This window comes from Myotis myotis, unplaced genomic scaffold, assembly GCF_014108235.1.
Source record: "Myotis myotis isolate mMyoMyo1 unplaced genomic scaffold, mMyoMyo1.p scaffold_m19_p_11, whole genome shotgun sequence".
Lineage (NCBI taxonomy): Eukaryota > Metazoa > Chordata > Mammalia > Chiroptera > Vespertilionidae > Myotis > Myotis myotis.
The window spans coordinates 22,253,396-22,275,858 of NW_023416315.1; the positions used below are offsets into that span (position 1 = coordinate 22,253,396).

Sequence of the window (22,463 nt, forward strand, 5' to 3'; positions counted from 1 at the left end):
AAAACACCATCACGCGTCACGCCCGCGCTGTGCCGCGAGCAGCAAAGACAAGCGGCGTGGGGTTTGGAGGCATCCACGCTTCTCGTCGGGGAGAAAGGGTATTTTCCTTTTTAGCATAAGTCATTCGCCTAGTGTCTTTAGAGCCAGCAGAAACTGTAGCTTAATTTTTCTCTCTCTCTCTTTTCCTCTGTATCTTTTGGAAAGAAGTCTTTGGAATTTTGGAGAAAAAGAAAAGCGTCATTTAACGACCCTAGAGTTTTCGCAGCTGAAATAAATGAGTGGCCAATGCACTGTTCCTAACAAGGATCATTCTAGAAAGTTTCCAGCCAGACTGAAGGGCAATTGTGTCCGGCTTAAAGGGACAATGGTGACTCGTTTTGTGAGATGCATATGGCAAAGAATAGAGCCAAAATCCTTTGTAAATATTTCAAACGTTAAAGAAATTGTTGCTTATGTACATCCTTCTAAAATTTTTGGACTCCACTCTATTAAAATGTGTTCATTTCTTATGACCTTTATTTGCAAGGAAAATTGTATCTATGCTTTGGGTGTCAAATTGCAATAACGAATTTCAGAAAGCATTTTGTCATTGGAAATGTGTTTACATATAATAAAGTAACCAAACGTCTGTGTTCCAAACAAAAGCAGAAAACTGTATTGAGATTGTATTGAGATTGAGGTTTTTAATGGATTACATCCATTAAAAAGATGCAGCATTGTATTCATAAGATACCAACTAAGTCATTTAAACATTGAGAGGAAAACTGTTTTGAAACAGAGTAAGCTTTTGTTTCATTGTTTTCGTCTTCAGATTTTAGAGGCCTTTTGTGAAAGGCATTGTTCCTTCAGAGCCGAAATACTGACCCCCTCAATAATGATGAATCCTTAGGGCACCAAAAATTAAACATAAATTGAGTTCAAAACAACATTCAATTTACTGTTGGATATAATGGTAGTTGTGGCTAGGCTAAATGAATTTGTTTAAATTCTTAATGGCCATAAAAGAGACTTTAAGGTTATTGCATATCACTTGTTTGCATTTAATTATTCAATAAAATGTGAACGAGGCTTGAAAAGCTCCTGCATGATATTTAATATCATGAGGGACGTCACTACTTAACCATCTCTGTTTTTCCTCAGTAATTTTTAAAACTTGAGATTTGAACTGGACTTTAAATCACTTTCTTCCAAGTGAGACTTTAAAAGAAGCCATAAGTAACAGGTGTTGGCTTTCACTGTTGACCCCTTTGGGTTCTGTATAAAAGCGGTTCCCAAGCAAAACACATAAACCGACTTTATAGGTGAACAGTTTACACTTTCAGAATGAGCCAGGGAAGTACAGTTTTAATGCATATAAATCAGAAACCACCCAGGATTAGAATTTTTTAAATTTAAGTTACATTAAAAATAGTTTTAAATGAACATCTATTCTATTCAGTTTAGTTACTTAAGTCATCATTTTCTTTTCCTAAATAAAGCTTTGTAAGAACATGCCAGATGAAAATAAGAGACTCGAACAAAGCCAGAAAGCAAGCCAGTGGGAGCTGAAGTTCATCTAAATATTCCAGCTGCTGAGTATCAGCGTGAATGGTCCTTAGATATCAAAACAACCAAACCAAAGCTCAAGTGTGTACAACCAGAGTGACTATTAAAGCAAATTTTACCCGACTTCTTCATTAAAAATGTACCGATCATTCAGAAACACACTGAATTTAGGTCTAAGTCAGAAGAAATACATTCTCGTATGAAACAAGTGATCCAACACACTAAAGTTGATTTTTTTTTTCATGTTTATTGTGAAAACGGTGATCTCGTGAAGTCTGCATACCACAGTATCAGGCATTACTTAATATCCATTTTGATGGCTGTTTACATCATCTAAAAATAATATGACAACTGGTAGCATACATCCTTTTCAAAACTGCTGAAAAACAGAAATAATGTGATTCAAATACATGTCGCTGAGGAGCTGGGATCCGCTCTTAAATGATCGGAGGGTAAACTTTACGTGTTGGCCAGATAAAAAGAAATTGCTAAGCCTCTTTTTTTCTGTATTAAGATAGTGAGTCCTAGGTGATAAAGTAATAAGACCCAATACATTACATCAGAATATTTACATAAGTTCAATAATGTTTTAGACCAAACAAAAATGAAAAGGAGAAAGTATGGCATCATTCTTATTCTAAATTTAATTTTTTTTTTCTATTGCTTCTTAGTTACAAGCATTTCAAAGACTTTTTAATAATACAGTAACTTTTAAACTCCTAGTGGAGATGAGGTGAGGTAACATTTAATTAAAGCAACAAGTTACCCCAGGTATGTGAAAATACCTTGCTGTTAGTTTCAGGGATATTTTGTACCATTCGACAGGGAAGAAGCTTGGGTAATTGTCTCAAGAAAGTGCTGTCTCATCTGAAAGTTGAAGTTCAATGTAGTTTAAGATGTTTTCTCTTTGGGCCATTTAAAAAAAAAAAAAAAGACTGTATTAAATTATTTTAAGTTACACCAATCCTCTGGAAGCTACCTAAAATGAAAAGGCTTTTTTAAAAAATGAATAATTAATTTTTATATCCTTTTCTAAATTATGGGAATACTTACTGATAACACTAAATTTACTTTTATAAGAGCCTACTTCTAACTTAAAGATCAGTAACAAGTCACCACCACTGACCAAGTTATCTACGGATAGGAAACTGCACATTTAGTCAGAAAATAAATCATTAACCTGTAATTCCAATTACACAAAGATAATGAAAACAAATGATTTGTCTCCAGAAACCATGTGTTAAAGCTGATTTTTGGACAATGAGACTGTATTTCTTAATCTACATATTGCAAGTCTAAGCAAAGACACTGGCACGGTTTCTGTTTTGTCTGGGATGTAAACATTATTTTAGCATGTCTCTGTCCCCAAGATACTTTTCCCACCTAAGTGTGAAACAGAATACTGGCAAGGTTAAACTCTCTTCAAAGAGTCCAAATACCCAAAAGCAAAGTGTCTTCCCGGTGCTGCGGGGGAGGTACCCGCAAAATATCAGCCCCATGTCTAAGCGAGGCCGTCTGGTCTAGGTTGTCAGTCTTCAGAGTGGTTAAGCTCATACATGCTGTGTTTACGCTAACACTGCCCCCGTTGATTCAAAAAGGAATCCACTGTCTGGATTTCAAATGCTCACTATTTACCTATATTTTCAAATTCAGTAAAAGCAACCAGGTTGTTGTTTTTTGAAACACATACACCATGTCATTTGGGAGCAGGATCTTGTTTTACCAATAATGTTGGCCTGTAGAGGAGAGCGTTGCAATCACAGGCCTTTAGCTTTTTACGGAAGCTTAGCCAAAATAAGACAACATGAAAACAGCATGAGTAAACAACCCAACGTCTTGAAGAATTTAAGTGCCTACTATCGTGACAGTGAGCTTTAGGTAAAAATAGATCATGAGCGGGCTTTCTCCCTATGACTGGACATAATTTGCTGTTCCTAAGATGGTCATGTTAGAATTCTTTTTCAGGATTCCTGCAGAGCTGTGCTCATTTTACACCCATGTGAACTGCTGTCATCACGACTGTGGCCAAACCCGGAGGATGAACTGGAAAAGAAGAGAGGGGGGAAATAATAAAAAGAGGAAATTGGTTTTCACAACACACTCAAAGCCTGAGTAACAGAGGAGAACTTTAATTATCTCCAGTCACAAAGAGAGACAGGAAATTTGGACTTTTAATTAGCCATTTGGAGTGCAGTTGGATATTTTTTTAGCTAGATAATTTAAACGCGAATAATTCAAGTCTGACTAAATGAAAGTCACATAATCAGAATGCAGATAATTGAATTTCTACTGCATTCATTAATTCAGTGTGGAGGTGTGTGTGAAGACTACTATGATGAGCTGTCACAACTCAATAAAATCTCAGTCAATTAATTTTTTCATTATCTTAGGATTATATCAACAAAAAAAGGAAAGTGTGTGTAGAGATCCCTACACATGCGTGTGTGTGCTACGTGTTCTATAAATACGTACGTGTTACGTGGAAATGCAAGGAAATACCTTTCTGAACCATAATCTACATTGTTTTCTTGTTCTCCGGCTTCATCTTCTTCAGGGAAGCGTCTGTTCATCAAGGCGAACTTGTGAATTGCTTCCTCTACCGAGTACTTAGTCTGCCCAGAAACGCACGCCTCGATGTCTTCTGCGTTCAGATGGCTTTGCAAGAAGAGGTGCAGGCTGCTGTCTGAAAGCAGGAGCGCGTTGTGTAGGACCCTGTGTAAGAGAAACAGGAGAGAGCGTCAGTGAACGGGGATGAACACCTATAGGGCAGGAGAGAGAAACATCCAAAATGAGCCACCGAAGTCATCTCTCGACGGTGGCAAACTTTGCATCCATGATGCTCTCTGCCTATTAAAAGGGATGGAAGCATATGTTAACTTCTATTCAATTATTTTGAAATTTAGGTGAGTAAAAACATGAAGCTGATGGTTAAGAACATCTGTTAAAAGAATAACTTCAAGGACATTTCTTCCATGTAACCATCTGTTACGGCCATGTGGATTAATTACGGAAATATTTTGCTTATGGAGTCACAGAAATGTATTCCACTTGAAAAAAAAATTTTTTTTACTGCCAACCAGCATGTCCATTCTGTGATCTTTATGGGCTAGGCTGTCCGGACACATCAAAACTTTCAACTACTATTAAAAGTTCTATTAAAAAGTCATCTCTTTGTTGGAAAAACTTCACAGCTTTGCTTCTGTACAAGTTTACAAGGGCTCAGTTGAGAGCTGGCTTTTTTTGAATACCTAAAACTAACCAGAAATTTCTCCAAAATCTTCAGTGGAACAAAGAGAGTACAGATTTCAACTAGTCCCTCAGAACGGCAGGGAGGAGCAAAAACCAGCCTGTAGCCGAATCTACACATGCTCAGGTTCACATTAGCAGTGAACGTGTTTTCTCTGCCAAAGGACACCCTCACATTTAAATAAAAACTGCTTTTAACTTTTTAGCCAAGACTTTTACGTATGATAATTTTGTCTTTGTTCATAGTTCAATAACGATATAATGAGGCGAAACTAAAATACGAAACCCTAAGTATAATTTTGCCCAACATGGGATTTGTCATGCATGCATTTTTTAACAAGTTACTAGAAAAAGTACATCTCTCTTGGTCATTCACATTTGAAGTCCAAGAACATTAGAATATTTCCTTTCCTTCAAAATGAAACAGAATCCTTTTTTCAAGAAGGCAAACGTCTAGAAAGGCGCAGTATCCACGCCACAAGGTAGCCATCCCCTAGGCCAGTGATGGCGAACCTGTGACACGCGTGTCAGAGGTGACACGCGAACTCATTCTTTTGGTTGATTTTTCTTTGTTAAATGGCATTTATATATATAAAATAAATATCAAAAATATAAATATTTGTTTTACTATGGTTGCAAATATCAAAAAGTTTCTATATGTGACACGGCACCAGAGTTTTAGGGTTTTTCAAAATGCTGACACGCTGAGCCCAAAAGGCTCGCCATCACTGCCCTAGGCTTACAATTGTAGTTTTAAAAAATACTCTTTACTGACAGACGGGAAGAAAACGTAAAACCGCTGCGTTTTTTAAAAAGGCAAAATCTCAGGCCACGCAGCTCACACTTCCTCTCCCTCCACATCACATGATGAAGATTCATTTACCAAGTACACGCAGGAACGTGGCAAACTCCTCTTACTATTGAGATTTTCCACATTTACAACGTTTGCCGCTCTTGCTTTAAACACTTCAGGTCCAGAGGAGGTGTCTGTGGCCGGGACCCACTCACAGGAACTTGAATTCACTGGGAAGTTTGAACGGAGTGTTTCCTGCCAGCCGTGGCGCAAGTAACCAGTTCATAGGATTATACTTACTGCTTTGTTTCTGGTGGAAATGTGTTTTATTTTCTTTATAAAATAATAGGTAATCTTTAAAATTGATTTTAGATGGTTCAAGGCATTACACCGCAAAAGTAATGAGCACTAATGCCAATGATATTGGACACAAATTCATTTTAGCTTTATTTCACGTCCAAAGCAATTCCACTGAGCCTTGAACTGCTCAGGCACGGTTATTAACTTGCCGGTACCCTAACACATGGGTACAGCAAACCAGAATGATCAGAGCCCAGGTTCGTCGGGACCTCAAGGCTACTGTCTTTTTTCCTGAGCTATAATTCAATTTCCAATTTTACTGTACATTAGACTCATTATTTCTCAGTGTTTTCTGCTGAACACTGCCACCTGGAGGACACGCCGCTGAACAGCGAGAGGGAGCCGGGCACACCCAGCTCTCAATTCTGAGCGAGAGAAACGTGTGGCTGGGGAGGGAACCCCAGCGTCGGTACATCTGCTACCCGCTCTGGGTTTTTAATTCCCTTGGCCTGGCTGGCTACATGAATGCCACTGTGCTCCACGGGTATGAGTTTTAAACGTGCAAAAAAATTTTCATATATTTATGATTTTTATCTTTAGTCAGATATTTCCTTCCAAAATTAAAAATACCGTTGAGAGCATCCCCCCCTGGCTCGGTGAGCATGACTAGTTCATTTAACATTACATCTGGCTTAATACATATCAGCGAGCGTTGTGACTGCCATCGCCGCAATATTAAATCCTATTTTTACCTTAGTCATATTGGCGCCGCATTTTCCACAAACAAATCAAATCGCAGTAAATCAACTTCAAACTTAATACAAAGAGTCCTTTGTAAAACAGTCAATAAAATGTCATCGTTATAAGCCTCCAGAAAAATAAGCGTATACAATGTTCAAGCCTTTACAAAAGGGACAAAAAACGGCCTCTAGAATGTTACAGGAATTTGTGAAAAGCTATTTACCACACGAGTCAAAAGTTATCCCTTTCCCCATAAGAACGTTAAACCACACAAAGCAAAACCCGTTTTTCCCTTGAATTGGATGCAGTCGAAAAATCTGGTTTTCCTCGACGTGATTTTATTAGGTGTATTATGTATTGGTTCAGTTGAGAACAATATATAGCTATGCAAAAACACAGTATCCACCTAAGGGCGCCCTGGCTCTGCTGTGCCCAGCACAATGGCATACCTACGCACTTGTATCACCCCTGGAAGGTTAGCAGTTTGATGTAGGGGGAAAAAATTTTAATTCAGCCTGTTTACCTCTTACCATGAGAAAACATAAAGCCCACAAATCTTCATGGAAGGCATTCATGAACTGTGCTGTGGTGCCCTCTATTGAACACAATGACATAAAAACTGTGTGTGTGTGTGTGTGTGTGTGTGTGTGTGTAACAGTGTCTCCATGGTATCCTTTGGTCAAAAACTGTAATATTCCTTTAATTTTAAAGAAATACAAAACTGTAATACAAAAGCCTACATTGTAAGGTCCGTGTAGTTAGATTAACGGGATGGATTCAGTCAAGGAGGGCTGCTCCCATTGTGACATCAATCAAACGTAAAAGCTAGTCGGAGTGCCATTTTCACAGGTGGAGTCTTACCAACAGAATTTATAATTTTAGTCTATTTTTGCCATTACTATTTGTAGAAATGACTGACAATTTATAAATATCCGGGGGAGGGGGGAGGAGTCCAAAAGGGAGATTATAGCAAAGATTGAGGAAAGATAAATATATTTGAAAAATCTCACAATCATACTGACCAAATATAGCATTTAAGAGTTCAACTAACTGTAATATAGTGCCTCCACCTTTCCTATAACTTCCTTGTCTATAAAATTGAGACAAGGAAATTATATGATTGTCGTTATTGAGATAAAAACGTGAAAGCTATACATATAGCAAGTGTTCAATAAATGGTATAAATTATTTTTTTGGCACCCAGTGAAAGAAACAACTTTCTAATTCCTCCATGAAGATTGACCTGGATATGTAGTTCGCTATTAAATATGTATTGTTTCTCCAATGACCTTAAGTGAAAAAATCTGTTATATTACATACACACACATGCCCAAAGACAGTTGGGTTTCGAAGGGTTTGAACATATTGAGTGCCCTTGGCTCATAACTTCCAAACGTACATAAAAACCGGATTTGTAAAATGCATGCTGAAGTCTACCACACAAGCAGACTTCCTATTTAATGCGTGACGTCTTCCTTCCCAACGCCTAAAGTAAAGTGTTCTACAAACAAACGGGGTGCAGGCCATCGAGGGGGCCGTGAATAATGGGTCTCAGGCTGGGGACAGGGCGCAGTGCCGAGTGGCCAACTGGTATGTCACATCGTTTCCCAAAGCGGCTTGAGCTGAGGGACACCAGGGGTGCCAAAGACACGGAAGGTTGTCACCTACACAAACCAGGCAAACAACGGGACAGAATCTGAGGAACACAGAAAGGTGGGGGGGGAGGGTCCTTTAGGTCAGGCCTGAAGCCACCATGTGGTATTAGACTCCTTGCTTTCTTCAGGTCCAAACCACACAGAAGCACCATCAGCTGGGAGACTATGGAACAAATGACATCACAAGAGAACTTGGTGCCTGTTCTATGATTCGACTTCTGGCTGTTAATCCAATTGTAATGAATCCAGCCACCCCCCGATACACACTTAGTGCTTCCCCACTCGACTGGGAGCTTCAAAAGGACCAGGATTTGTGTTCATTTCGTGCAGCCGGGTAACCCCAGGACCCAGCCCGGCCCAAAGTAGTCACTTAACAAACAGATTTTCCTTTGATGCGTCATTGAATGACACAACCACTAGTGGGGTCAACAATGCATGGGTAACACCACAGCCCCCTTATAGCAAGCCAAGGCTCAAAGGAATGAAGTGACTTTTCCCTGGTCATCCAGCCAGAAAACAACCAGGAGCCAAGACTCGAGGGAGACCTGGAGCCCAGCTCGTCAAGCTCCTGATCCAAGACACTCTGCACTATGAAGTCCGCACCAAACTCAGTCAACAAGCCCGGCCGGCCAGCATGGCTCACTGGTTGAGCGTCTACCTATGAACCAGGCTCCCGGTCAGGGCACATGCCCAGGTTGTGGGCTCGATCCCCAGTGTGGGAGTGTGCAGGAGGCAGCTGATCAATGATTCTCTCTCCTCATTGATGTTTCTATCTCTCTCTCTCCCCCTTCCCCTCTGAAATCAATAAAAATATATTATTTAAAAAAAGAAGCCAAAACCGGTTTGGCTCAGTGGATAGAGCGTCGGCCTGCGGACTGAAAGGTCCCGGGTTCGATTCCGGTCAAGGGCATGTACCTGGGTTGCGGGCACATCCCCAGTGGGAGATGTGCAGGAGGCAGCTGATCGATGTTTCTCTCTCGTCGATGTTTCTAACTTTCTATCTCTCTCCCTTCCTCTCTGTGAAAAATCAATAAAATATATTTAAAAAATAAAAATAAAAAAAATAAAAATAAAAAAAGAAAAATTTTCAGTCAATAAGCAGACAAACGACACAGTTCGCAAAAATAACCCAGGGCAAGCCTCATCCCACTGCAGCCGAATGACACTCACTTGCGTCACGGATTTGGTAAAATCAACTGAGAAAGAATGGGTCACGTTCAAAACAATGAAGTGATTCCCAGTCAGAGATGCATGCCCTGCGATCAACCAGCAACATAAATACAGAGACACATGCTGTCCGCTGACCTCACAAAAGGAGTCCCCTCTACAGAAGACAAGCAGCTCCCCAGTGCAGGCTGCCCAGGCCTCACAGGCAATGGCCCGTCTGCAGCTTCCCTGAGCAGCATCGAGTAACAGGCCACTCGGCCACCTTGGGCTGCAGGGGCCACAGCTTAAGGGAGAGGCCATCAGCCACCTGGGTCTCAGACAGACAGCAATTAAAATCGGAGCTGTCCCCCAAGGGAAGGGGCAGAAGAACTAGACCAGGTCTTTGTTCTCTCAAGCCTGCGATGCCCAAAAGAATCTCACTGTAATGTTTTCCCAGGTCCCGGCTCAGTACTAGGTCTTCTGATATCATGTCATTTTTATTCTTCTAGCTTCTTTTTCTTTTCTGGCTCCCCCTCAATTTATTTTTATTTTTATTAATTTCAGAGAGGAAGTGAGAGGGGGAGAGAGAGAGAAACATCAATGATGAGAGAGAATCATTGATTGGCTGCCTCCTGCATGCCCCACACTGGGGATCGAGTCCGCAACCCAGACATATGCCCTGACCAGGAATCAAACCTTGACCTCCTAATTCATAGGTCAACACTCAACCACTGGGCCACACCGGCCAGGCCCCTCCCCCCAGTTTATAATCTTGGGTGTTTCTTTATGTCTCCATGACCCCTTCAAAGGAAAGGCACTCTATCAACCTAATAGAAATAAGTATTAATATTCATGGGCATACTTAACACCCAAACCGGTTACGAGTGAGCCACATGGAGAGAAGGCAGTAGATGATCTCAGGCTAGCTCTAAGGTGCCATGCAGTGAACTCAAAAGGGGATTACTTCAGATCCTGAAGCGAATAGAAAAGGAGAGTCCAGGTGACTGGGCTCTGCCACCTAACCAGTAGTCATGTGGCTCAGCCTATTTTCTTATCTATAAAGTAAGAAGTTAGAAAAATCAGCTCAAAGCTATTTCATTTCTTAGTGCATCAAACAAATAATGGCCAATACTTAGATACCACATATCATACGCCAGACTGCTGTGAGCGCTTTACATTCGTTAATTCATTTAATCCTCTCAACAATCTTATAAAGCAGGTGCTCTTAGGGGCTCCATTTTACAGACGGGAAAATGCAGGCAGGGAGGAGGTAAGACTGGCCCAAGCTCCCAGCTAATAAGGGATGGAGCCAGGATTTGAACCCAGGCAGGCTGGCCTCAGAGTCTGTGTGCAAACCAATGTGCTGTCCCATGGGATGGGAATTCCAGTGTTGCGGGGGGCGGAGAATTATAGTAGTGTGAATTTAAGTCGCCTTCACTACAGTACCTCCCATCACCACGTAATCCGGAGTCAGTAGACCACTAAGACTATCTAACACCCCCTTATATATAGTCCCTTCAAAGAGTGGAGTGAAACTAGAGGAGCCCAGAGGGTATTAGCAGCCCACCGGAAAGCGGGTCTTTGTCCATCAATCCTAACTGTTGTAAATAAAGACAGTTTTTAATAAGTGCCCTTTTTAATAAGGCACATCTGTTTCCTGGAAAATTTTACTTTTGTCAGCTATACTCCCAAGTAATTTGGCTCTGCTTTACAGCTTAAGGGACCACGTATTTATCATCAGACTCAATTACTAGTCCATTGTTTTCTTTCTAGATTTGGTCCCTAATGTGCACCATCAGCTGTGAGCCACAAGGTGGCGCGCTAATACAGGAAATGAACGACTGAGGTTGGCTCTGGAGCAGATGAGGAGGATTTCAGAGACAGCACTGTGCTCCCTCCCTGGTCACAGGACACCCAGCTCTTGCAAAGCGCTTCTCTGCACACTTACTTTCTGAGGAAATCTTCCAGACCCTGACGCCGCTGGTCCACATGCTGGCGATTGTTCATGTTGAAAAACAGGTTTTTAGACGGAAGCTCTGGCAGTTGTCTAATGAGAAAGAAGCAAAAATTTTATCATCATCAGATCGAGGTGGCTTAGTTACAGAAATCCCTCAGTGAAAGCAAATTACGAATAATAACCATTGCATAGTGACTGTATATTACATATGTATTATATAATAAGGATAAGAGAATATTAATTTAAAGAAAACCCCATTTTTAAACATTGTTGAGGCCTTTCATGGTCGATACCCATGCAAGCTGGTGGAGTTCAAATGATAAATTTTAAATTCAGTTGCTGTAGCCACAAAACTAACTAAAACTATAATTACAATCAAGAATGCCTGTAAAATCCTTCATAATTTATATCTCACGCATATCCAAGTTCTAAATATTGAATATAATAATTAAGTCTCCTCGATATACCCTTTAAGTCACTTACACCAGCAATGCATTACTCTGGAGTCTCTGCCTCAGCCACACAAATTCTCTGTATCTCCTTCGTACACAGGACGTCTTCATTGTAAAACACATGCTATTGGTCTGTTCGGAGAAAAGAAACATATAAGCCTTACTTGAGGGGAAAAAAATGCTTTTTTTTACATCTATGACTCACTATATGCCTCCAAATTTATTTAAATAGGATTTTTAGCCCTGGCCGTTTTGGCTCAGTGGAAAGAGCGTCGGCCTGTGGACTGAAGGGTCCCAGGTTCAATTCCGGCCAAGCGCACATACCTGGGTTGCAGGCTCGGTCCCCAATGGGGGGTGTGCGGGAGGCAGCCAATCAATGATTCTCTCTCATCATGTTTCTATCTCTCTCTCTCCCTCTCCCTTCCTCTCTGAAATCAATAAAGATATATTAAAAAGAATAAATAAATAAATAATAAACTAATCTGACTGGCCAGGCGTTTTAAAAATAAATAAATAAATAAATAAATAGGATTTTTAAACCCAAAACTACATGTGCATTTAAACCAGATTCAAATCTTCTACATCACCCATCAATATGGCAGCCCTGAAGACAGCTGGGCTGACATAAATGTTGTCTGGGGCGAGCCATTCACTCCCTGAGTCCTGAAGTAGCCTCCTGCCCACCTATCTGCACTGCTTTCAACAAAGAATCATAAAAACAGAATCCTGAAGCATAAACGACCAGTAAGAACTGAGGGTCATCCACTGCTTTTTAACACCTGCCATCTGTCCGAGCAGCTGGAGAAGCCCTTGGGGACTAGAGACACCTTTTCCTGGTCCCTGACGTGACATCACAGAAGCTGTCATGACCGTGACAGGCCTGCACTACAGATCACACAGATCACCAGGAATCCCGAAATCACTTCTACTTTTTTCAAGTATGTTTTTATTGATTTCAGAGAGAGGACGGGAGAGGAAGAGAGAGAGAAACATCGATGATGAGAGAGAATCATTAATCGGCTGCCTCCTGCATGCCCCCTAGTGGGGATGGAGCCCGCAACCAGGGTATGTGACCTGGCCGTAATCAAACCAGCGACCTTCTGGTCCATGGGACATTCGCTCGACCACTGAGCCACACTGGCCAGGGCCTGAAATCACTTTTAAACAAGAGAAGAGCATTTCCCTTCTCTGGCAGGTGGGAGGGAACCTAGTCTGAGGTGGAAAGGGGTGTGAGGCCCAGGGACAAGCATCCTCATGGGTGACCCAAATTCCAGTCCTGGCTCTGCTAGAGGGCAAATCACTTCCACTCCAGCTCCCTGAATAACACAGGGGTGGGCCAGTGCATGCCTACTTCCCAGGGGGGCTGTGAGGATGGTAACAAGCACTTGGCAAATGTCCTCCATTAACATCGCTGGTTTCTTTCCAGCTACCCTAAGGCAGACGCAGAAAAAGCCACCTCCAGAGTCCCTGTCCTCAGCAAAATGGCAACACTTCTCCTTTGGGTAACAAGAGACTGGCAAATGTTTGTCTACTGATTTTGTCAGAAGGCCTCTATTCTTTATATTTATTTCAAATTTCTATTTCAAAATCTTTACGTTACCAAATGAGAGATGTTTTGCCTCCAAGATTTGTATTATTTCAAAAAGTACTTTTGCATCATTTTAAAAACACCCAGCAGTTGTTTACCTTGGGAAATGTGATTCTGTGCATTCCTTCTTTTCTTATCTTTTTTTTTTGCATTCCTTCTTAAACTGCCCCCAGGAGGTATCTGAGAACATCTGGGAATTCCTCAAAAAACCTTGGCTGAGGAGAGGTTACATTAAGAGACCTGCCCCCAAAAGAAAGATTGGTCTAAATCCCTTCATCTTTGACAACAGGGCAGCCAAACGTGCTGGAGTCTGTGGCCCAAGAACACTCCATGTGTGGATTTCAAAGCAGACCAGGGCCTCACGCCGATGTGATCCCCGGGGAGTAAGAAAGCAGGCGTTTACAGCAGAATGAGCCCTAACGGGCCTGAGCAGAGGTCCTCCCCAGAGAGAGCTAGCCACTGTAGACAGAGGGGCTCCGTCCACACTGGTCAGTTCCAGCTCCCTTACTTGTCTCTGCTCAGATTCATTGTAGATGCCAGCAACTGAGATCCAGCAGGTGCCGACACCAGACAAAGGTCTGTCTGCCTCAAAGTCCTTCGTTTGCAGAACAAGTTCAGGAGAATGTATACCATAGACTACCCACCTCTATAGTCCACATGTTTAAAATGCTAAGTAAAAAAAATAAAAAAATAAACGAACAAACAAAATTCCAAGTAAATGCTAAGATTTCAGAGTACCTGATATAATTTCCCTTAAGATTGACTTAAATGAGCTCAACGCTGGCTTCTCTACCTGCAAAGCTCTGTGGTATACCATCGAGGACTCTCCAGTCCCCCATCGACTCTGAACTGTACAACAGAATCAGACGACACTGAGATCGCTAGTTGAACAAGTTCCTCTAGACCGATTTGCTTGTGTTTGCTATCTAATAAGCCAAGACTTCTTCATTGTCCATTTATTAGCATTTCAGAGAAACACCAGAACACCACCCAATATCTGTGGCACCCACCATTTCTGGCTCGGAGTGGACATTTCTGAATTCACATCATTAACTCCCTGAGGAGAAGCAAATTTCACACCTACCATGAAGTATGTGACAAGGACCCATAAATGTTTTAGAGGAAGCTAAAAGGCAACTAAAGGATTTAATTCCATTTTCTTTTCTTTTTTTATTAAGGGAGAGGGAGAGAAACATCGATGTGAGAGTGGAACACCAATCGGCTGCCTCCTGCACACATCCCCACCAGGGATGAAGCCCACAGCCCGGGCATGGACCGGAACCGAACTGGCAACCTTTTGGTTTACAGGATGACACCCAACCAACTGAGCCACACACCTGCCAGGGCACGAAGTTCATTTCATTTTCAAAGGCTTAATCGTAATTTCCCACACAGAATTTACATCGGGTGTGACTTTATGAGCAAAACCAAGACAATATCAAAATGCAAAGTATAACCTGGCAATGGCCTTCAACACAATCACCAAAAAAAGCAGCCTGGCCCTGGCTGGTTTTTCTCCGTGGTTAGAGCGTCGGCCTGTGAGCCAAAGGGTGGCAGGTTTGATTCCTGGTCAAGGGCATGTACCTATGTTGCAGGGGCAGGTTTCCCAGCCCTGGTAGGGACGTGTGCAGGAGGCAACCAATCAATGTGTCTCTCTCATGTCGATGTTTCTCTTTCTCCCTCTCTCTCCCCCTCCTCCCTCTCTTCCATTCTCTCTGGAAATCAATGGCGAAAAATATCCTTGGATGAGGATTAAAAAGAAATAAAATAAAATAAGAGTGTTTACTTTGTTTTTCTAAGTTGGAAAAACTTGGAAAGAAGGAAGGTGTGTGGCCAGTGACTGCATGTCCAATACAGCATACCAACTCAGTCACTTGCAATGGGAAGACTGAAGGTGGCTAAAGGTTCCTTCACTTGTGCTATGTCCTCACAGATACACCTGGGCCTGTTGCTATGCCCCCGAGAAAAGCCCCGACGAAATCAGGTGGGGAAAGTGACTAATTCATGATCAGGACCATAAAACTCTAACATGTGGGCCACGTCTGGCCGGCCACTGATCTTCACACAGTGTCACTGGAACACAGCTGCACTCATTCATTCATGCCTTGTTTGAGGCGGCTTCCCTCCAAGAGCAGAATCAAGGAGTGTCGAGGGAGACGGCGGAGCCCACGGAGCTGAGCATATGTACTGCCTGCCCTTCACAGGGAACGTTTGCTGACCCAGCTCAAGAGGATCCCAGAAGGCCACACACCCAGGACATTGCTCAAGAGACTATGACAGAGCATTATTTCCAAATAAAGAACATCACTGCTAGTTATTGTGTTGATTACTCGGAATCTAGACTAAGGCAAAATAATTGCACATACCCAGTTCCGACGTTCTTACTCTACATACGAAACACTGCACATCTCCTCTCCAGAGAACCCTACATCCTCTCAAAACAGATTTATCGAGCGATATACTTATTACCTGGAAATATGCTATCACAGATCATAAATACCATTAATGAGGCATAAATAGTCTTTAACTGTGAATTTTAGAAATATTCACATCTTCATGAAGTATTAATATTAACAAAGGTATAATAAGAAATTCAAATAAGAAATATCTCAACTTTAGGAACCATCTTATTGCTTCCTTGAAGGTACAAGCATTAGCTGTGATCATTAAAATTCAGTTCTTTGAATTCAGAAAGCTTTACAAATGTCCACTGTAAGTATGTCGAAGTATCCCATCAAACGTATGCGACTGACAATGACTACTGACTGCATACTCACATGAATACAGATTTCATAGTCGATGTAGGAATGCCAGAAGTCCTCCTTCTGAATCCGAGGATCCCGCACCCAGACACTCACGAACTCCTGTAAGGGCGTCATAAACAAACGAGTTTCAGGACTGCAAGGAGGACTGGGGAGGGAGGAGAGGAGTGACTGTACGAGGACAAAGCAGAAATGAGCTCTGACCAACGTGGTTATGACCCTCTAAAAAACAAGAAGTTAATGAATCGGGCACCACAGAAACTCCAAAAAAAGAACTATTTTGCCATAAAACGTAATTTTTTAAATAATGCAATACCAAGCTGGCTGCGCTGCTGCAGAGTCTCAAAGATTATGTGAAGACAGTTAAGAAAATATACCTTAAAACAGATTCTTGATTTTTAATCTGCAAAACAGGTTCACGTTTTTCTCCAGTTTCTTGCTTTCTTCATCTCTCACAATTAAAAGTCTAGGCAACTGCCTGACCTGTCACTTCCCAGAACACAGGTCAGAAAGAGCAGCAAAGGTCATGTGAAAAGCAAGCGCTGAGAGTTGACCATGAGTTTGTGTACGCACCCCAGCTTCATGAGGATAAACTTCATTTAAAAATTTGATAATGGGGAGAAACTAAGATGGCGGCATAGATAAACACCGGGAAATTTCTGCTTCCCACAACAATCGATAAATGCATCAAAAACACAAGGTGGACATCATCCAGAACTACAGGAGGGCTGGCTGAGTGTAAATTCTACAACTAGAAGGAAAGAAACGCACACTGAGAGCCAGAGGAGCTGCGGAAGTAAAGTGCAGAGGTAGGGGGGCTCGCACGAGGAAAGAGTCTGGCACCTGAGGACGCAGCTGTCTTTTTGAATCCAGAGGGAGACACAAGCTCCCAACGGCTCTGAAATCCAGTTCCGGGAAGTCTCTGGGGACCCAGGGCTCATACGGGGAGAAACTGGACTGTCTGGCAGCGGGCGAGCTTGAGAGCGGCTTTCCCTCAGAGGTGCTTGCAGCCGTTGCCGGGACACTGGGACTCGCGACTCCTTAGGGCAGGGCTGAGGCTCCGCCATACCTGCTTTCTCAGCCCTTTGATTCCTTGAGACCCCGCCCCGCCCAGGCTTCGGCAGAGGCTTTTGCATATGAATGCCCCGGCCATTTGCAACCTGTAATTACCTAACCGCAGCCGGGCCAGATAGACTCAGAGCTTCCAAGAGAAGGCCCAGGCCCCACAGCGGCTTGCATTGCTACACAGCTGAGCATCATCAGGGCAGCTGATTCTCGCTGCCAATTGCCCTGGAGGTCAATTCCTCCCAGTGATCCTACAACAACCAAGGCATAGCTACAACAAGACTGTGCACAAAGCCCACGAGGGGGTGCACCAAGAGTGTCCACCTCAGGTAACTGGGGAGGCTGAGCCACTGGGCCCTACAGGACACCTAGCACACAAAGCCACTCTATCAACACAGGGAAGCAGCCAAAATGCGGAGACAAAGAAACAGGTCACAAATGGCAGAAATGGAGGAAAGCAAACGACTGGATATAGAGTTCAAGGCCACGTTTATAAGGTTTTTCAAGAATTTTATGGAAACCGCCGATAAATTTAATGAGTCCCTCAATAAGTATAGTGAGACCATGGAGGACATGAAAAAGGACCAACTAGAAATTAAGCATACACTGACTGAAATAAAGAATAATTTACAGAGATCCAACAGCAGACAAGAGGATCCCAAAAATCAAGTCAAAGATATGAAATACAAAGAAACAAAAAATACCCAACCGAAAAAGAAAAAAGAAAAGATATTCCAAAAATATGAAGATAGTGTAAGGAGCCTCTGGGACAACTTCAAGCATACCAACATCAGAATTATAGGGGTACCAGAAGGAGAGAGAGGGCAAGATATTGAAAACCTATTTGAAGAAATAATGACAGAAAACTTCCCCCACCTGGTGAAAGAAATAGACTTCCAAGTCCAGGAAGTGCAGAGAACCCCAAACAAAAGGAATCCAAAGAGGACCACACCAAGACACATCATAATTAAAATGCCAAGAGCAAAAGACAAAGAGAGAATCTTAAAAGCAGCAAGAGAAAGACAGTCAGTTACCTACAAGGGAGTACCCATACGACTGTCAGCTGATTTCTCAACAGAAACCATGCAGGCCAGAAGGGAGTGGCAAGAAATATTCAAAGTGATGAATAGCATGAACCTGCAACCAAGATTACTTTATCCAGCAAAGCTATCATTCAGAATAGAAGGTCAGAGAAAGACCTTCACGGATAAGAAAAAGCTAAAGGAGTTCATCACCACCAAACCAGCATTATATGAAATGCTGAAAGGTATTCTTTAAGAAGAGGAAGAAGAAAAAGGAACTCTTACCATTTGCCACAGCGTGGATGGAACTGGAGAGCGGATAAATACCACATGATCTCACTCATTTGTGGAATATAATGAACAACATAAACTGATGAACAAGGACTGATCCAGAGACGGAGAGGCATTGATTGGACTGTCGGGCTTTGGAGGGAGGGTAGGGAAGTGTGGGGGTAAGGGGGAAAGATCAACCAAAGGACTTACATGCAGGCATATAGGCCTAACCAATGGACACGGACAACAGGGCGGGGGGGGGGGGGGTGAGGGCAGGAGCGGGGGGGGGGGGGGTAGAGGGTAACGTGGGGACAAGGACACATATGTAATATCTTAATCAATAAAAATATAATTTAAAAAAATAAATAAATAAATAAATAAAATAAAAATAAAAATAAAAATAAAAAAATTTGATAATGTTGGCCGGCCGGTGTGGCTCAGTAGTGGAGCATCGACCTATGAACCAGATCACAGTTCCATTTCCGGTCAGGGCACATGCCCGGGTTGTGGGCTCAATCCCAGTGTGGGGCATGCAAGAGGCAGCCAATCAATGTTTCTCTCTCATCACTGATGTTTCTATCTCTCTCTTCCTCTCCCTTCCTCTCTGAAATAAGTAAAAATATATTTTAAAAATAGATAATGTAAAACAAAAATGTATTATGTTTGGCATGATAAATTTTAAAGTATAATTTATTCACTTGGTGATTATAAATTTGTTCATGGAATTTAATTTTCAATATTTTAACTTTTGGGCTAGAAAAGGGGAGCTCCAAGGCTGAAACTTATGCCATTTCTTACTGCTTTGCTTCGGCACGTCTGAGAGGCAGGCAGAAGCCAAGCGGTAAACACACCAGAGCAGAAGCAGAAGAAAGACTGTGGGGTTTTCTGGACAGAGCACCTCCGTCCTATTGTGCAAATACTAAAGTGAGAATTTCCACACAGAGGATTCTAGAAAGAAGAAACAGTCCACGTTCCCTGAAAATAACCTTCGCCACCTATCGAGCTTCACCTTCTGAGACAACGCGCCCTCTGTTCCTGCACTTGAGACCTCTGCCCGCCCCGTGTCCTCAGTAGATAAGGACTCTGAGTTAATGTTCCAAAAGGTCTTATTTTAACATGTTTTCGTGTGTTTTTAGTGTCATTCAGAAGACAGGCAATAAAAACAAGGTCACAATATAGTGATGCTCTAAGTGTGTTGGCTATTATTTCTCAAAAGCACTTTCTAAACTGTTAGGGGCCCTACAGAAACAATTGTTAAAGCAAATTGTTAAAGCAATCGGCCCCGCTCCCTAGAGTGTGAATGGGTCAAGATATTGGACCTCCTGCCCAGAGATGGAAACTGAAACAAAACCCAGGAAGCTGGCCCTCGGCTGTCCACACTTCACGTGTGAGTGAGTGTGTGTGTGTGTGTGTGTGTGTGTGTGTGTGTGTATGTGTGTGTGTGTGAGAGAGAGAGAGAGAGAGAGGGAGAGAGAGAGAGAGAGAGAGAGAGAGAGAGAGAGAGAGAGAGAGAGAGAGAGGAGACTGGCTCATTTTCCTGGAGTACCTTTCACACATCCACAGTCTTAGAGGAATGAATCAATCATCAGTAAACCGATGCACACAAGGACAAACAGGCTAGGAAAAGAAGGCCAGAGCATTTATCCCTCCAAACACCCCACACACTCAGGGCTACATTCTGACGTTCATGGGCCCTTCTCCAAAAAAATATATTCAAAATCAGACTTTATGACTTCACTGGCATAAAGATGAATATATTACTATTATATATGAAAACCTTTTCTTTGACCTAAAAGTTCATTTTATTTTACTGATTTAAAAAAATAATTTTTTAAAACAGCCCTGCCAGCAAGACTCAGTGGTTGAGCTTCAATCTAGGAACCAGGAGATCACGGTTCGATTCCCAGTCAGGATGCCCAGGTTGCGGGCTCAATCCCCAGTGTGGGGCATGCAGGAGGCAGCCGATCAATGATTCTCTCTCATCACTGATGTTTCTCTCTTTCTCCCTCTCCCTTCTTCTCTGAAGTTAATAAAATGTGTATTTTTAAGTGATAAAAAAACAAAGTTAAGCCCTTTCCATGGGCTCCGAAAAGCACTGTGGGCCCAGGGCACTGTGCCTGATGGGGAGGTGGGCAGAGCCTGCCCTCTGAGCAAGGCAGAAGGCTGCCCACGGCTGACGAGGTGATGACCCCCCTTTGAACCAGGGGATCCTAGTCATCAGGTCACATGTGAGCCACACTCCCTCTCAGGGTGCCGGCAGCTGTTTTTCCGCTGGAGAGGCGGGAGTCCTTAAATAGACCCAAAGGGAAATTAGATCTTTCCAACAGCTCGATGTTCCACGTTCACAGGAGCCGTGCGCCTGCCGCTGAGTCAGTGGCCTTTACGCAGACCAAACAAAAACTAGGAAAACACACTTGTCAATTGGCTACAAATTTGTGATTTTTTTTTTAAATGTTTCTGAACTTAAGCTTGTAAAATCCACAGCATCTCATACCTCTGACCACTCAGCATACTAGCGGGTGACGAAGGATGACTAAGCGTTCTGGAAAAAATCAGGGCTTATTGTCCCTATTGGTTTGCTACTTCCAGTCGTTGACATATAAGCATTGAGTAACATGTCCCCCATCATGGGGAGAGCCCTGAAATGATGGTCGCAAGACTAGGGGGAAATTCTGTCACCCTCTTCCTAAATTATGAACGTATTCGCCGAGCCTCTGTTTCCACATCTGGAAAAGGGGAATAATGGCTGTCCATCCTACCTCAGCTGTCTACGAGGAGAATCAAATTATAAAATACTGGTGAAAACACGGGGAAATTTTTCATTAAGTGCTGCATGAATAGAAAGCAGTAGTATACTTTTCTACGTAAAGTATTATTACATAGAGAGGGAAACATCTGTACATAGAGTCAACAATAAAAAAAAGAAAAAGAAGAAAGGGAAATGCTTACAAACGCAAAGCACCGAGGTCTTCATACAAACATTGGCAATAAGAAAAGGTTAACCAAATGTGTATGTGTTTGTTTTTTTTTAAGTAAAAATGATTAAGAACCCAACAGCAAACGCTCTAACACTGTAATTTTTCAGCAAAATGCGGAGTGACCTAAAAATTCCCTAGTACGTACTTGGGGCAAGGCCTTCCTTACTTGTAAAAGGGATGGGCAGCACAGATTTGTAAAGGATCTCCCCGCTGCATCTCAGTGGGTTGGAATTCTCAGACTCTGCCATGATGGCTACTCATTAAGTCTAATCTTTAATCTTTTGGGAGAAGGGTGCATTGAAGGCATACTTTAAAACCATGCTGGGGGGGAATGAATTCTAAAAACACCCCGATGCATTTAAATGCACACTCAAATTTAACGATGGTGCTAAGACTCCAACCATCTTTTCAATCCTGAAAAGCTTTAACTTGGTTAGAGCGCTAGATATCACTCTTCTTCTGTGGATGGCGAACTTTCTTCCTCCCTGACCTCTGCTGTGGCCCCCAGAGCCGTCCAGGCTGCTCCTCTCACACCCTGTTGCAATTCCAGGGTGACCTCAACCAAACACGGGTTCAAGCCCCAGCATGAGCTGATGATTCTTCCTCCAACCCAGGCCAGGCCTCTCTCCATGCATCCAGCCTCCCGCCTACATGGCTCTACTTCGAAGTCCTACCCTTCCCAGTTACCCCAGACTTCTCTCTCTAAATCACCGCCCCAGTCCACACTGACCAAGGCCTCCACACCCACCTCCTTTGATCCCACACCCTACTCCCTTCTGCTACTACTTCGGGTCGAGTGCCGCTTGCCCAACATGACTGCAAGGGCTGCTAATTGATCTCTGGGCCGGAATCCAACTCACTCCCCACACCAAGGCGAGAATGGCTCCTCGGCACACGTCCGATGATGTCATCTTCCTGCTGAACATCCTTCAAAACCAGC

General features: G+C 42.7%; 1 protein-coding gene across 9 annotated transcripts in view; it reads right to left on the reverse strand.

The window, feature by feature from the left end:
• Positions 1 to 1,772: 1,772 nt before the first annotated feature.
• Positions 1,773 to 22,463, reverse strand: part of SNX10 (sorting nexin 10) — a 61,592-nt gene continuing 40,901 nt past the window's right edge. For 8 of the 9 annotated variants that reach the window (XM_036327820.1, XM_036327821.1, XM_036327822.1 and 5 more), the window contains 5 exons: positions 16,201 to 16,287; positions 11,867 to 11,967; positions 11,375 to 11,473; positions 4,045 to 4,257; positions 1,773 to 3,588 (listed from right to left, as the gene is read on the reverse strand). In XM_036327820.1, coding sequence (XP_036183713.1) covers positions 3,507 to 3,588; positions 4,045 to 4,257; positions 11,375 to 11,473; positions 11,867 to 11,967; positions 16,201 to 16,287 — 582 coding nt within the window. In that variant the 3' untranslated portion in view covers positions 1,773 to 3,506. Of the gene's footprint in view, positions 3,589 to 4,044; positions 4,258 to 11,374; positions 11,474 to 11,866; positions 11,968 to 13,521; positions 13,633 to 16,200; positions 16,288 to 22,463 lie in introns of those variants that run through there. The other variant, XM_036327825.1, reaches the window with a different exon arrangement.